Source organism: Magnolia sinica, chromosome 13 (genome assembly GCF_029962835.1).
Source record: "Magnolia sinica isolate HGM2019 chromosome 13, MsV1, whole genome shotgun sequence".
NCBI classification, from domain to species: Eukaryota; Viridiplantae; Streptophyta; class Magnoliopsida; order Magnoliales; family Magnoliaceae; genus Magnolia; species Magnolia sinica.
In genome coordinates this window covers 41,106,285-41,122,571 of record NC_080585.1, presented here as the reverse complement: position 1 = coordinate 41,122,571, position 16,287 = coordinate 41,106,285, and the positions used below count along the sequence as shown (strand labels likewise).

Genomic DNA, 16,287 nt, shown 5'->3' with positions numbered 1-16,287 from the left:
TGTTTACAATTAATTGTAATTCATGGATTTAGGCTAGCAGTAGCTTATTGTCTATTATAATAAAATAAAATAAAAATACCTGACGATTAAAATTTTCTATATACCTTCTTCTTCAGCCATGTACTTGTATTCCAGCGCACTCCAGATTTCTTTTACTAATGTGGTTCCTTTGTACAAATCGTACAACTGATCAAAGAGGGGGTTGAGAATATGGTCGAGAAAAAGCAGCTCGTCTGCTTGTTGCTTGATTCTTGCAGCGATCGTTTTGGAGTGTCAGCATCCGTCGCTTCTAACAGAGGCTAGAGATTCGAGTCCAGGATATAGAAAATCTTCAGAGCAGTTAGCAAAATTTTCAGCTTATCTTGCTACCTAGTGAAATTTGTACTGTTGAATCGGTCCAATCTGACCAGATCCTGGTTCATCAGTTTGACTGATGCAATACTTTCGGTATCCATAATCACGCTTTGAGATTGTTGGAAATTTTTTTTCAAAAATGCCGAAAATAAACAATAAAATAAGGTTAATTATTTTCGTTTCACTAGGCTGAATCACATAAATATACATTGTCCTTAAAGCATGATTCGTCCCCTTATCAATTGTTGATGGGTTACAGGAAAACTGCTTCCAGGATAAGACAAGCCTGTTTGGATTCTATGTACAACAATCACGAAGGGTCTACTTAGGAACAATTCAACGCAGCAAATCTTCTGACAAACTTAAACAGAGGACGTGTTTGGAGTTATTATCTAGAGGATCTATGGATGAGGAGAGATGTGTTGGAGTTGATTGGATTTTGGACCAACATGATCTAGTTTATATAGGCATCAGGGAGTGGACCATTGCTGGGTGGCCATCATTGGTTCAAAACATTTAAAAAACACTTCTGATCGTTAATCATTAATTTGAGACGTTTTTTGTTGTTGGATCGAAAGATCTAACCATTGAATCATCATGGTCTGTCCGTTTTCAGACCGTTGTGGCTTTCAAGGCTGCTAACCACTTAAAAAAACCTAGGCTCATTTCAGACCTATCACACCACGATCGCATCATCTTGTGACGGTTCACGTAAGGTTGCAAAGGAATGACTACTCTGCGAGCGAAGTGCAAAATGCACCAACTAGCGCCACTATAGCCACACTGCCTACGCTCTCACCCTCGCCCTCGCGTGTACATTTGCAACACTGGAACATGCAACCCGAGCATCTTAAACTCCACAGCTCCAAGTAAAAAATACTACACACCTCCACATATAAACTATAAATTTTCTCTTTTCATTTTCTATGCAGGATAAAAGCACACATCACACTTTTCATTTGAAATTTTCAAAAAGCGTTTTGACGCAAAATGAAAACCACAAAAATTTTGAATATTTTGATTTTTCAAAAAACCACAAATTTCAACAACTTCTTTTCTAGGAGACGTATACTATCTACAAATCAAAATCCTTTTTTAAGGACCAATGAGAAAGGATTAAAATAACTAAAATATTAAGAATATGTTGTAAAAGAAAATAAAATCATCAAAGGAGCTATCCATAAGTAAAAGAAAATAAAACCATCAAAGGAGCTATCCATAAGTCGATGTGATCCGAATAGAGGAAATTTCAAACGACGTACTAATTTGTGGACATGGAAAAGTTATCTTCGGCGTCCTAAATAGGGATGAAGAAAAATTTTCCACTTTCCAGTGAATTTGACCACCTGCTCTTCCATGCTTTAGTTCAACCTCTGGGCTCAGAAAAATCGTTTGTGCGTCCCAACAAGGCCCTCAAGAGGCGCAGAGATTACCATTATATTTTTCAGCAATGCAATAATCCCATATGGTGGGCCTTCTTGTAGGCTGATGTGATCTTGGTCTACTCCAAGCTTATAACAATTTGACAACTTGTAATCATGCATCCAGGGACTTTTCAACTTTTCAAGTCCAATGATTTGGCTGAGAAAGATGAGCCACAGACTGACCTTAGCCATCGATTGCCTGCAGAACGGCTATGCTAGCAAGCATCTCTTGGATCCGGTCGATTCCCATTGATTGTGGATGACCTGAATGTCCACATCATTTTCCTTGGGTGGGAGAAAACTCAGCATTGAGTTTGTATCAACCTACGCCGTTGATAAGAGTTGGTGATGTAGTCTATTTAACTTGATAGATTCGATACCTTGAAACTGTTGCACCATGATGTGATGTTCTTGATTGACCTACCAATGTTGTGAACAATCCTTTTTGAATTCCACACATTTAACCGTTGATTCTTCCATCTAGTATGTATGTAACGATCGTGATCATAAAGCTAAACGTATGAGTATCATATGATCTAACCATTAACTTACTAGTAACTGCACAATTCGACTTTTCAACTGTTGGTTCATCAAGAACCACCATCTCTTCAATCATGTCGGTGGATTCTTCATTGAAAGTTGGATTTATAATGAAGCCTACGAATTCATCAAGGTCATCATCATAGATGGGAAGCCTATAGAGATCTTCAGGTCCCTTAAATGTCAGTTCATACATCTGACCAGTCTGTTGAGACTCCTGTGATGATGTAGCCAGAGGGAGAGGCGAATCACCATATCGGTCTCCATACACTTAGTTATAGCTACACTATTTATGAAATGCAAGACAATATTATTATATCAACCTTTAAAATATGAGTCGGGATCCTATGTTATCTGGTCAACAGGGATTTCCTGTTACCCTAATGGTTTGGCGTCCGAAGCTTTTTTTTTATTTTTTTTATTTTTTTAGTGAGTGGTGACGTGGACCAATGAGGATTAGGGTATCAGGAAATCCCTGTTGACCAGATAACATAGGATCTAGACTCTTAAAATATACATTTTTGTGAGCCCATCATGTATCACATGGAGCTTGAATTGCCATGGGTGACCCAATAGGAGGTGACAGGTGTCCATTGCAACCACGTCGCACCGCACATCATAGAAATATTTTTTCAATAAAAAAATGAAATAAGGAAATTCTTGGGTGAATTTTTCCTCATTATATATCCTCATTGAGCCATGTAAGCTTATATGGGTGGGGATGCTCTTCGTTCTTGAGGCTCAGCTTGTTAACAACCTCTTGAAATGTTATGTTTCCACAACTTCCATCATTGATGATAACCTTTGCACACCTTTCGATTGATGGTATACATTATGCGAATGATGCTTTTTTGTAGCAAATTTTCTTTTTGGCTCTGACTTCGGAGACAGGAAGCTTTTTTACATAGCAAGACACTTGCTCAAATCACCTAGATGGTCCTCATTATCTTTTTAAGGATTCTCATCATATGTTGGCTCCACTTTATAATCATGCTCATCGTATAGTCTTCTTCTGCTTGGGCCATGAGTTACTATAATCGATCCATGTATAGGGCTTGTGACAATCAACCACGTGGTGATTTGGAACCCCACACTTGTAACAATGAAAAGAAGAAGATGAACTGTTTAGTGATATTACAAGCTAATGCGCGAGTGGATTACACACTGCAGGTGTGCCGATGGTAGATTGGGAAGAGGGTGTTGCATCTAGTGAAGCGTTCACACAACTAATTTTCTCGCTTTGCACGGTTCAATTAGACAATGTACCATTAGACATTGCCAAGGCCCACTTCAGTTGGCCTTCGACAATGGTTGTTTGCTGGTATGCTTTAGGCACTGTCCAAACAGAGTGCAGTCATATGATAACACAGATGCTCGGCTGGAGTCCACTAACGTAACTGTGATGAGTTGGGCCTTCAACTCGGCAAGACTATTACTTGCAGCAAGTTGGTTGAATTCTTCTATGTATTCATCCACTATTGGATCTCCTTGTTCCAATATGTGTATATGTAATTAATTATATGGTATGAAGGTCTGGTGGAGGAGCTTCTTCATCTTGGCCCAATGGTGACCTTGGACTTCCCTTGGTGCCATCACGTGACTCGCACAGCTCCTGCCATGTAGATGCATGTCCCTTAAGCTAGAGTACGACCAGCTTGACCTGTTTATGTTGGGAAATCTCCTTGTACTTGAAGAGGCATTCGATGGTGTCGTGTTAATCAACAAGCTCTTTGGCACTCAGTCCATTGTAGAATTTGAAAATTTCAACCTTAATTCTATAATTCATACGATGATTCAGGTAATGCCTGGATGGATAGCCTCAATCTGTGGCTCCTGATGTAGAGTGCGATCATGAAAGAGGTTGATACTCTCATATTTTGCCATAGACTTCCATTAATGGATTTTTATGTCGTAGGAGAGTCTCATCCTCCCCGGATTCCTGACCCACATCATTATGTTGTCCATGATCAATTCTTTCACTTCCCTTTGGAGTCTAGCAATCTCCCTAACCTGTCGAGGAACCATCTCATCCTTCGATTCAACGGTCGGATCTTTATCTACAAGGCCAGTGTCCCCCCTCTCTCTACCCCTAGTGGCTTATGTTTGTTCCAAAAAAATATAACAAGGATGAGGAGAGAATTACGAGGAACGAAGCTTCCTCTGATGCCAATTGATGCCGCTTGATTGGTGGGAGTGGGAACTAACAACACATGTAATAGAGTTGGATTTTTCTAAATGCAGTCGAATTTTAAACATTTTCAAAAGTTCAGATTTTAAGATTAACTTTAAGGATCCCCGTTTAAATAATACCAAGTTCTTAGGGAAGAAAACAACTCACATAATATGTAAAAACTTGTGGTTTTGTTGTTGCGGATCTTTTAAACTAAGAAGTCTCTCCCTTTTTATCTTTTTATCTTGAATGAATGAGGACAGCCAATCACATCAGCCCACAGAGTAGGGCCATGATCACAATTGAGCCGCCTACAACGTGGACCCCACATGTGTCAAGCATATATACACATGGAGAGGTGCGTGTGACACACTCTCTCTTTATCTCAATGCAAGTGACACACAAAGAGGTTTGGGTGTGTGAGGCTCTCTTCTGTTGTATTCCTCTTCTTTTAGAATAAAATCTATTCATAAGAAGGACGTCATAGCTTCATAGAAGACAGCATACATAGTACTCTGTCACCCTATAGACTTTGGCATGCTCTACTACATTAAAAGTCTATGTACCTTAACCGTGCACTCTACCTGAACAAATCTCCCCAATTTCACTAGTTACCATCCTTAAGCAATACCCATGTTGTTCTAAGATATGAATCAATAGATATTAACCATTGGGTGTTCATCAATCATAGTTTAAAAAAAATCAACATTCAAAACTAATTAAAGGTAATGGTTGAAAACCTTCGATTAACTAATGAAAAACCTTTGATGCACTAACCAATCTTTAAAATACTTAATTAATGGTTCAAACCATGAGATTAACTCACAAGTAATGTCCCGAGTAAATCAAGTGAATCCCTTGTTGAATTGCATGGACTTTGATGCACTTTGATGTATGCGCCCAGTCGCTGAGTGCATACATGTATTTCACCGACGGACATCGCTTCAGTTACGCGGTTTTGCATAAATTAGGATATTTAAGTCCAATCTTGGTTTGGACTAAATTAAGAAGAGTTTTTTCTCTCATAGGGCAAGGGTTTTGTGGGGTGAGAGGGTTTTCTTCACTTGTAAGGGTTTGGGATGGGATTTTTCTCAAGGGTTAGGGTTTTCTTAGGGGTGTGCATTGCAAGGGGAGATTGGGTGGCTTCTATAATTAAAGAAGGTGAGTGGTGTAACTCTAAGGTTTTGATTATAGTGAAGATCTCAATCGCTTTGTGCCATGGTTTTTTTTCCACAAGAGGCTTTCACGTTAAATTCATGTCTTTATGATGCTTGGTTGGTTGTTTCTATTTTAATTATTCTATCTTTGTTAAATGTGCTTCTACAAATCATGAGATTGACAGTGGTATTGGATTCGAATTTCTAATATCTAGGGTTGATTCAAGTTTGTCGTGGGCTCGAAATTACAACAAAGTGGTATTAGAGCGTCATATTAAGGACGTTCAAGAATTTAATGAAAATGTCGGGGTTGAAGTTTGATATGCAGAAATTTAACGAGAATAACAATTTCGATTTTTGGCAATGAAAGGTTAAGGATATTCCAAAGTCACAAGGGTTGAGCAAGACATTGTTGGAGACTAAACCGGAGAATATGTTGGCAGATTATTGAAGCAAGGCCGGTATGAAGGCTATGAGTGTCATCTTCTTGCGTCTATCAGATGAAATCATAGATAATGTTCTAGACAAGGAATCAACCCTAGATATGCGGAAGAAACTAGAAAATCTATACATGGCGAAGTCCTTCACTAACAAGTTGTTTGTGAAGAAACAATTTTACAGGATACGGATGAAGGAAGGATCCAATCTTTTGAAATATATGAACTCATTTACGAAGATATGTAATGATTTGTTAAGACTCAAAGAGATGATCAATGATGAAGATAAAAGTGCTACTACTTCTAGTATAGCTTCCATCGTCATAGGAGCATCTCATTACTGCTCTGTTGTATGGGGAAGAGTACTCTGAAGACGAAGGAAGTTACTACAACTCTCATGTCTAACGAGATGAGAAAGAAATTAAGCAATGAGGATTCTCATACGGAGGTATTAGTTGTGAAAGGAGGCCAGGGATATGGGAGATTTGTGGAGCGATCTTAGTTTGATAAGAAAAAAAGTCTATATCGAAAATAAAGGCTATGGACGAATGCTTTTACATAGGCATGAAGGGGCACTTTAAAAGAGTCTCTTAAAAACAGAAGGATGACTTAAAAACAAAGAATAAATGGAACATAGTCGAATCAGCTAGCATAACATAAGAGAGCTCAGAAGGAGACCTCCTCTTGGTCTCCTTAGATACGAGTCATCTTATAAATACGTGGATACTCAATTTGGAATGTTCATGTCATATGTTTCTGAATGGGACTTGGTTTGATACCTACAAGTCCTATGATGGTAAGAGCATTCTGATGGAGAACGATGCTGCATGCAAGGCCATCGGAATAGGGATTATCAAGGTCAAGATGTTCGATGAAGTCGTTTAGACTTTTAGTGATGTCAAGAATGTCCCATATTTGAAGAAGAACTTGATATCCTTAGGCATTCTAAATACGAATTAGTATACATTCAACACATTTAGAAGTTTAATTAAGGTCACTAGAGGTGCAATAACGTTAATGAAGGGACATAAGATAGGGAATCTGTACAAGTCGGTTGGGAGCACGATTATAGGTGAGTCTCTTGCCACCTTACCCACAGAATCTGGCACAAATGACATTAATCTGTGAGGTATGCGGCTAGGGCATATAAGCGAGAGGAGCATGATGGAACTCCATAAACAAAAATTGTTGAAGGGAGTTAAAGCATGCAAGGTAAATTTTTGTGAGCATTGCATTTATGGAAAGCAATGCAAGATAAAGTTCAAGACTGATATACATATTAGCAGCGGGGTGCTCGATTACATACATTTTGATGTCTGGGGGCTAATGACAGAACTATCTAAGGGAGGAGCACAATACTTTTTGAGCTTTATAGTTGATTACTTGAGAAAGGTTTAAGTCTACTTCTTAAAACACAAGTTTAAAGTGTTCACCAAGTTCAAAAAATGGAATGTGGAAGTAGAAAAGTAAATTGGGAAACATGTTAAGTGTCTTGTGTCAGATAACGATACAGAGTATAGAGAGGCAGAATTTATGGAATTCTTCAACGAATGGGGCATCACAGGGCACTTTTCAACTCTAGGAACCTCACAGCAAAATGAGGTGGGAGAAGATAAATAGAACTGTATTGGAAATGGCAAGAAGTATGCAGTTATATGCGTAGCTGCCTAAAAGCTTCTGGGCAAAAGCAATTAACATGTCATCCTTTATTGTAAGTCGGTCACTATTTATAGTGTTGGACTTTAAAGTTGTAGAGAAAGTCTGGATAAGCAATGGTGTTGATTACTCAGGTTTAAGGATCTTCAGGTGTCCAGCATACGTCCACATGCAGAGTGGACAAAGGATGAAATTAGATACCAAATCTAGAAAGTGCATCTTTATTGGGTATGAGAAAGGTATTAAGGGTTACAAGCTTTGGGATACAGTTTCTCAAAAGATGGTCATTACAAGAAATGTCATCTTCGATGAGGCATCAGTATTGAAGCTTAAAAAAGAATGCTAAAAAAAAAGTCGAAAACACATGGTGAGGCAGTGAAATTGTCGGTGCAGGTGGAACTAGTTGAGCTAGTTACTGAAGGTGAAATTCAGCAAGAGCAAAAAACTGACCAAAACAATTAGCAAGATACTTAGGAGAATATAGACAGGAACATGGACAGATGAAGCATTAAAGCCCTAGTTCGATATGGGTTTGAGGACATGGTTTCTTTCTCATTATTCATAAGGAGTGGAGATCCATTCATATTTCAAGAGTCTAAGTTTGAAAAGGATGGCGACAAGTGAATATTGACCATAGCGGAGGAGAACCTTTATACAAGAATTAGACATAGAAGTTATGGAACTTTTAAAAGGTTAGAGGGCTATTAAGTGTAAGTGGGTGTTTAAATAAAATGAAGCATTAACAGAAAGAGATGACAAAAAAATTAACACATGACTAGTAGCAAAATTGTAGTTGTAGATGGACTGAGTAAATTATAATAAAGTTTTTTCTTCGTTTGTGAAACATACGTCAATTAGGGTGCTAGTAATTATGGTAATGGAATCCAATTTGGAATTGGAGTAACTGATGTGAAGATGACATTCCTTCATGAGAACTTTGAGGAAGTTATTTATATGAAGCGGTTAGAATGATTCCAGGGGCTTGGTAAGGAAGATCACGTGTGTAGGTTGAAGAATTCATTATATGACTAAAGCAAACTCTAAGGCAGTGATACAAGCGGTTCGATTCCTACATAGTGGAGATTGGCTATATAAGATATGAGTACAATTGCTACATTTATATTACAAGGTGCTCGAGGATGGGTCCAACATTCTACTGATGTTATATATGTTTATGACATGCTGATTGCTGTAAAGGATAAGAAAGGGATATTCTTTCTTAAGTCTTTATTAAGTAAGAAGCTTGATATGAAGGATTTGGGCACTGTGAAGAAGATCCCAAGTATGGAGATTCACAAAGATAAAGAGTCTGGGAAGTTGTAGTTGTCTTGGAGGGGATATGTGCAAAAGGTGTTAAAGAAGTTCCACATAGAAGGTGCTAAGCTAGTTAGCATGCCTTTAGAAGGTCACTTTAATTTGCCAGATAAGTCATGTCCAAACAAAGAAAAGGAGATTTCAAATATTGCACAGGTATCATGCACGAGTGTAGTGAGGAGTCTCATATATGCAATGGTTTACTCGATGTTAAATATCTCACAAGCAGTAAGCATGGTCGGTAGATCTATGGTGAATTCGGAAAGCATTGAAATATCATTAAGTGGATTCTCATGTATCTCAGGGGCACAGTCAATATTGGGATCATGTTCGGGGGACATGAAGCTTCAGGTGGAGTTATAGGATACGTGGATGCGGATTATGCAGGAGGTTCACTACGGGATATGTTTTCACATTAGTAGGCCGATTAATATATTAGAACACTATGCTATAGTCTATGATAATATTGTCTACAACCGAGGCGGAATATATGGCTGCGATAAAGGCATCAATGAGGCATTATGCTTAAAGAGTCTGATAAGAGAACTCAAGTTAGAGTAGGAAGCGATTCGATTGCATTAAAATAATCAGTGTTATCTATCTAGCGTTGAATTAAGTTTATCATGTGAGAACCAACCAGCCCTATTTTTCGACGCTGCTTGCTTCTTCTTTCCTCTCCCAGTGCAAGTTTGGGAGGCAGCCAATGCCATCTCTTCCTTTGGAGTCCAACAAGATTTGTACGTAGGTTATTGATGGCTGCCTCTTCTTATGTTGTGATTGCGCTTCAAGGGCCATCCAGATTAGGTTTCTTTTTGGTTTTCTATAAAGCCATGTGCATGTGAGCTATATGATAGGCAAGGTCCAGACCTCTTTTTATTGGGACCCACCCGAATGGCTGTACATCCCAGTTATACATTAATAAAGATAAGGTGGAATGATTTTCACTTTCTTTTAAAAAAACAAAAAAAAAATGTGAGAACCAACTACATCGACGTAAGGTTCCACAAGATATGAGAACTCATTATTTCGAGTGAGATTTTGTTTCAAAAGGTTTACACAAACGAAAATGCCTTAAACATGTTAACAAAGCCGGTGACCACAAATAAGTTCAAGTGCTGCTTAGGCTTGATCAATCTCACCACTCATTGATGAGATTGGGCACCCTTGCACATGAGTACGGATGGAGCTGTGTTTCAAGTGGAGGATGTAGGGAGTGGTGTACGCTTAAGGTGTAAGCTAGCACAGGAGATCTTTAGGGTAACTTGGTAGAATACAAGTCAATGTGGAGATTGTTATGCGAATATTTTGGATTCTACTCAGTTTGAGAGTTGATGCAGGGCTCTGTCAGTCGGACTAACCTACAAAGTGCTTGTTTTCTCAGGAGCAAGGAAGGACTTTGTCAGTCTGAGTCGGTTCGACCAACGAGCATCGATTCAATTATGCGATTTTTCATTGTAAGTGCCTCAGTTTATCAATAATGTGTATGTGGGAGTCTTAATTCAATTGAGCCCTCATTGAAAGACATTGAAAACCGAAGACTCAAAGACTGGAAGAATCAAGGCTTGAAGACAAAAGGTAAATTGAGGTGCATTGGTGATCATAGCCCTAAATCCCGTTAAGTTTCAAAACAACCTACCTCTAAATGATCCATTCTCCCATATAAAAATCCTTGTTTGATTATCCCAAGACTTAGTCTTAAAATGAACATGATAAGCTAGGTTCATAGAGGTTCAAATCTGCTGTAAATAAAAAATTATAATCAGTAAAATTTTAAGAACAGTCGATAGTCCATCGATTCGATTCAATCAAATCGACAAGTCCGATTGATTGAATCAAAGGTCCGATCGATGGTGCCTAAAAATGTCCAGCAAGTTAACGGCTTCATTCTTGAATTTCTTAATCAAATCAAATATGTTATTGATCAAATCAAAATTAACCATTATAAATCTATTGGAGCTTTTTTCTATAAAAGAAGCACTCAAACCTCTGCAAAAATGGTGGTTTTTGGTGATTTACAAGTCCTAGTGTATCTCACTCCTTCTCATTATTCCTAGGCTCTATCTCAAAGAGATTTTATGTCATCTTCCTTGTAAATCATCACTCTAATGAGCATTCCAAGCTCTCTTTAAAGATATATATCTTCTCTTGCATTCTCTAAGGGTTAGGCACTAAACCTGTAGGTAAATCTCTATGTTTATCATCCTCTAGAATACATATTTAGATAAATCCCCAATTAGAACCAATTATCCATTAATTGTAGGAGATTTCACCATCATCCCATTACCTTAATATCCTCATATGTACAGCATTGCAAGGTAGCCTATATTTGGAGCTAAAGAAAATCCATATTAAAAATCGGGAGAGCAAAAGAGAATCCTCATCAAGATTAACTGAGCATCTTAAGAAGGCAGTATCAATGGGGCTCATCCAAACTTGTAAAAGTTTAATTTAAGAGTCCATAGAGTTTGAAACTCAAATTCAAATAGGTCCTTGTGTAGGACCATCTCCAGTGAGAGTGTACGTAAATTAGTTCTTGTATAGGACTAATCAAAGGTAATTATTTAGCCTATAAAAAACCTTTGAAGTCTCTGAATGAGCCACCAACACAAGTGCGTACATATAGGTTCTTGTGTAGGACAGCCACCAACACAAGTGGTCCATGTTTAGGACCTCCTCCTACGAGAGTATACGTAGATCCTTATGCAAGACCACTTCGATTCTTACTTAGCTTATAAAAAATCTTGTAAGTTTCTAAGGGAGCCACCAATATGGGTGCGTACATATAAGTTTATGGTGAACTTATTGAAAATCATTATAAAAGTTATAAGTGAACATATTAGTTGAGATAGTAAAATCATGTCTACTTGAGTTTGAGTGTGTCGGCAGGGAGTGGAGTAGGCATTTAGTCGAACTACTATACATCATTGTCTTTGCGATTATTTATATGTATGCAATTCTATTTATTTTTATGAATGATTTGTTTATTTCATATGAATATATGAAACAGAAAGTATGTTAGGTACTTAGATTAAAACACACACAATTAGTATTTTTCACATCTCACATTATAGACTAATTGCACAATTAGTTTTATCTTTGTAGTTTATGATCTTGGACCTAATTCACCTTGTAAATTAATTAGCATTAATTGATAAATAATTTTAAAATGTCTTATTCACGCTGCTCTAGAAATTAGCCATAATTCTAAGCTTTGCAAGCTTCTACATATCGTGTTATTGTGTTAAATTACCATGTAATTTCATGCGTAAAAAAGGGTATTTGAGTCCAATATATCGATTATGGCTTAATTAAAACGAGTGTTTTCTCTCATAGGGCAAGGGTTTTGCAAAGTGAGAGGATTTTCTATACTTGTAAGGACTTGGAAAGATATTTTTTTAAGAGCTAGAGTTTTCCCAAGTGTATGCATTGCAATAGGAGATCAGGTTGCTTCTATAATCAGAGAAAGTGAGTGGTATAATTTTAAGGTTTCGATTATAGTGGAGATATCCGTCACTTCGTGTTGTAGTTTTTTTCCGTAATTATTTTCCACATTAAATTCGTGTGCTTGTGATTGCTGGATTAGTTGTTTTTATTTTATTATTTTATCTTTGTTGAATGTGGTTTCATAAAGCAAATGATTGATAATGGTATTAGATCTGAATTTTTAATATCTAGATATCAGTTGAGTTTGTTATGGGCTAGGAATTGCAACATTTTTCTATAACGTTCTCTCTTTCTAACACATGGATGGAATGGTTACAGTTGCATAACAAAAGTGATTCTTCAAAGTCATAAACAAACCATGATGGGTCCTGGAAAATAGATAGATTAAATTGTTGATTGGACCTAGTTTTTGTAAATAGCCTTGACTGTTCATATTAAGGGCTATTAATCAAATGGATAGCATTTGTCGAAATGGCATGGTATTTGCATGCTAACCCATCACACGTGCTCTGGTTCTAATGAACAGTCTCTAGATCAATGGATTGGATTGTCTGCGCATCCAAAGCAACCAGCAGCACTATAACTTAAGTGCTCTAGAGAAATGGAGCATTTCCCCTGGAAGTATGATCCGGGCTATATTAATACTGCATAAGCCCACGAGTCTGTACAATTTGGGTAAATGGTTAGGTGATCCACACCCATGGCAATAATCCTAACCGTCTCATTCCTGGCCTGAAAATAGGATTAATGAGAAAATAATACAGCATCCATCCACATCAGCTGAAAAGGCAGGCTAATATTGGATGGCTAAGATATAGAAGATGAGATGGTTAGGAGTATCTCTGTATCTGAAAGCTTCTGCTCTCCGATATGAGAGAGTTTTGGGACGTGTTCTATCCATAGTGAGGCCAACAGCTAAATGGTACTGGATTTTTGAAATGTTGACTGCAGTAGTAAGAGCTAACATCTGGGTGTAACTGAGAGGAAGTGTATGATCTTGTCGAGGATATAAAATAATATCATTAGCAGCTGCCCGAGTTCCAACAGGCCAGGCCAAATTATTTTGATCCAGACCATAGATCCGTTGAGTCCACCATGGATGTGACATGCTGAGAATCTCAGTCATCCAATCCTTGTTTCACTGATGTGGACTGATGTTGTATGCTCTTCTTCTTAACCATCCATTTAAAGGCCACAAATCAAAGGGTTCGAATGGTCATTTGGGACACAGTCCATCCATGATGGGTCCCACCGGATCAACTGTCAAGATCACTTAAATGTGGGGTGAGGTATCAAAAGATTGCGATTTTATTCCTGCAATCATGGTTTTCTTTGGAGCTTGAGAATGGGCGGAACCTCAATTCCAGTCAGCCAAATGAAAAAGAACAAGGTTGACATTTTCTTTTCTACAATCATGGTTATTTTTCAAATTTCAGCAAATTAAAAAAAAAAAAAAAAAAGTAATTGGATATATATATATATATATATAGAGAGAGAGAGAGAGAGAGAGAGAGAGAGAGAGAGCCGTGTGATAATGGTATTTGTTTGGAGTGATTGGAGGTTAATGGGTGAAAATATTATATAAAAGAGAGAAGGTAGTACAAGATATATAGAATATAATAGAAGGAAAGGTCGGCTGCTGGTCGTTTTCACACCAAGCTGGTGGTGCCTGCTAAAATAAACTATCCCCCATTTTCATTTCGAGATTTTCTATCTTTCTGTGTGTGAGAGAGAGAGAGAGAGAGAGAGAGACTGGCACTAGAAGTTCAAAATGCTGGAGTCAGGGGCGCACGTGCGACATCGAAGCTAAACAAAAAGTTACCCATGAGGCGTAGCTGATCGGATACAGTGCGTGGTTGCTAACGTGTGCCGCCAGAGGAAACCAATGAAAGCTCTTATATGCATATATATGAATAAGAAAGGAAAAAACGAGTTACAATTATTCATGGATGGCCCAAGTCATAGATATATAAACACAAAACCCTAACAATAAGAATAAGAAGAATAGGTTTTTCCTTCTGTTGACGTATCCTCACGGAGAGAGAGGGTTTTTTTTTTTTTCTATTTGATTGAATTTACCATAAAAGGAGAGAGAGAGAGAGAGAGAGAGAGAGAGAGAGAGAGAGCGTAGGTTTTTCCTTCTGTTGACTTATCTTCAAGGGGGGAGAGAGAGAGAGAGAGAGAGAGAGAGAGAGAGAGAGAGAGAGAGTAAAAAGCTGAAGAAGATGAATGGGTTTCCTTCTAGTGGAATGAATTTACCAAAAATAATAGCAAAAACGAAGAAGAAGAAGAAGAAAAAGAGAGAGAGAGAGAGAGACCCAACTCCTTAAACCCCTTCTCTTCATTGCTCAATGGAATTATAGAGCATCGCCAGTTATATAATATTATAAATTATACTCGAAATAACAACAAAAATATAATTTAAAAAAGAGGAAAAAAAAAAAAAAAAAAAAAAACCTATACTGAGGTGGAAGCAACAGCAGCTGTCGAAACTGCTACACCCGCATCACCACCACCACCACCACCAGAAGAAGAAGACGGTGGTGGTGGTGCAGCAGAAGCAGCAGCAGTAGCAGTAGCAGTGGCATCGGCATCGGAAGAAACCCCCTCCTTCCCCTCCCCCGTGGGTTCACCAGAAGATGATGCACCCCCAACGACCGGAAGCCTTTTCCGCTTCTTCTTCTCGTATGGAATCCCCCTCGCCTTCGCTTGCCCTTCCCTCACCTCCCTCAGATAAATCCTCACCGCCCGCGCCCCGAACGGGTTCGACTCCGCCCTCCCTCCGTTCTCCTCGTAGGCCGCTCGCAGCCGTCCGATCAGCGCGTCCAGGCTCCCCCACGCCTGCTTCAGCGGGCACGCGCATGGTGCTGGTGGGTTCGGGTGCCCGAAGAATCCGCAGCCCGTCACGTGTACCTTGGTCTTCCCGAACTGGTCGAGGTACTTGAGGAACTCTATCACGTGCGCCCCGCTGCACCGCGCTAACGTGAGAGGGGGCTTGTGGTTCTTCAGGTATTGGAGGAAGGTGTTCCAGTCGCGTCGTTTCTGCGACTCGTAGCGACTAGGTGGAGCTGACTCGGATTGGGTTGGAGGTGTTGGGTCTGCTTTCGGTGGTGGATTCGAATCCATTTCTTTTCTTTTCTTTTTTTCTTTTTTCTTTTTTTGTTTTTGGGTGTTTTGGATTAGAGAGCGGTTAGGGTTCTTTCATTGAATTTTCAGAATTTTTTTGTTCTGTTTTGTTTTGTTTGTTTGTTTTTTTTTTTCTTTTTCTTCTTTTTTTGGTTTTTGATGAAGAAATTTTCTTGGGGAGAGAGGAAGGAAGGAAGGAAGGAAGAGAGAAGAGAGAGACTATGGAGAGATGGGACGTAAAAAGGGTTGGATGGATGGATGGAGTAAAATGAATCAATGAGTGCTTGTATTTCACGTGGTGGCCCCCCTTTGGGTGGGACCCACCTCTTTTTCTGTTCCCCTGTTTCTTTCTCGTGTGTTCCTCAATAGCTAGGGCGTTAACGGGCCAGCCTTGGGTAGGTCTCGGCCCGGATTTTGAACTGTTTCGGGCCGATCTCTCGGGCCGGATTTATTAAAAATTTTGATTTTCCATGCCCGAGCCCAGCCCATTAACACCCCTATCTATAGTCTAAAGGCTGAGGAAAAGTTTCATCTTCTTGTGGACTGTGATGGATTATACGCATGCACTTAGAGATTAATCAGAAATTGCGTAATTGGAAATTAAGTAGTGTATTTAAACCGTCCAAATTATTTTCCCAGTGTAGGTGTATCATATATAAAAAATT

The 16,287-nt window shown here is 38.7% G+C and overlaps 1 protein-coding gene across 1 annotated transcript; it reads right to left on the bottom strand.

Annotated features, from left to right (window-relative positions):
• Positions 1-14,819: 14,819 nt before the first annotated feature.
• LOC131223650 (protein LIGHT-DEPENDENT SHORT HYPOCOTYLS 6-like) lies at positions 14,820-15,751 on the bottom strand. The gene has a single exon (XM_058219104.1). It carries the CDS (start codon positions 15,620-15,622, stop codon positions 14,954-14,956), a length of 669 nt encoding a protein of 222 aa, XP_058075087.1. The 5' UTR covers positions 15,623-15,751; the 3' UTR covers positions 14,820-14,953.
• Between the last annotated feature and the right edge of the window lie 536 nt (positions 15,752-16,287).

What these genes read in the sequence shown, in the direction of transcription:
- LOC131223650 (XM_058219104.1), bottom strand. Translation starts at nt 15,622, where the DNA reads ATGGATTCGAATCCACCACCGAAAGCAGACCCAACACCTCCAACCCAA.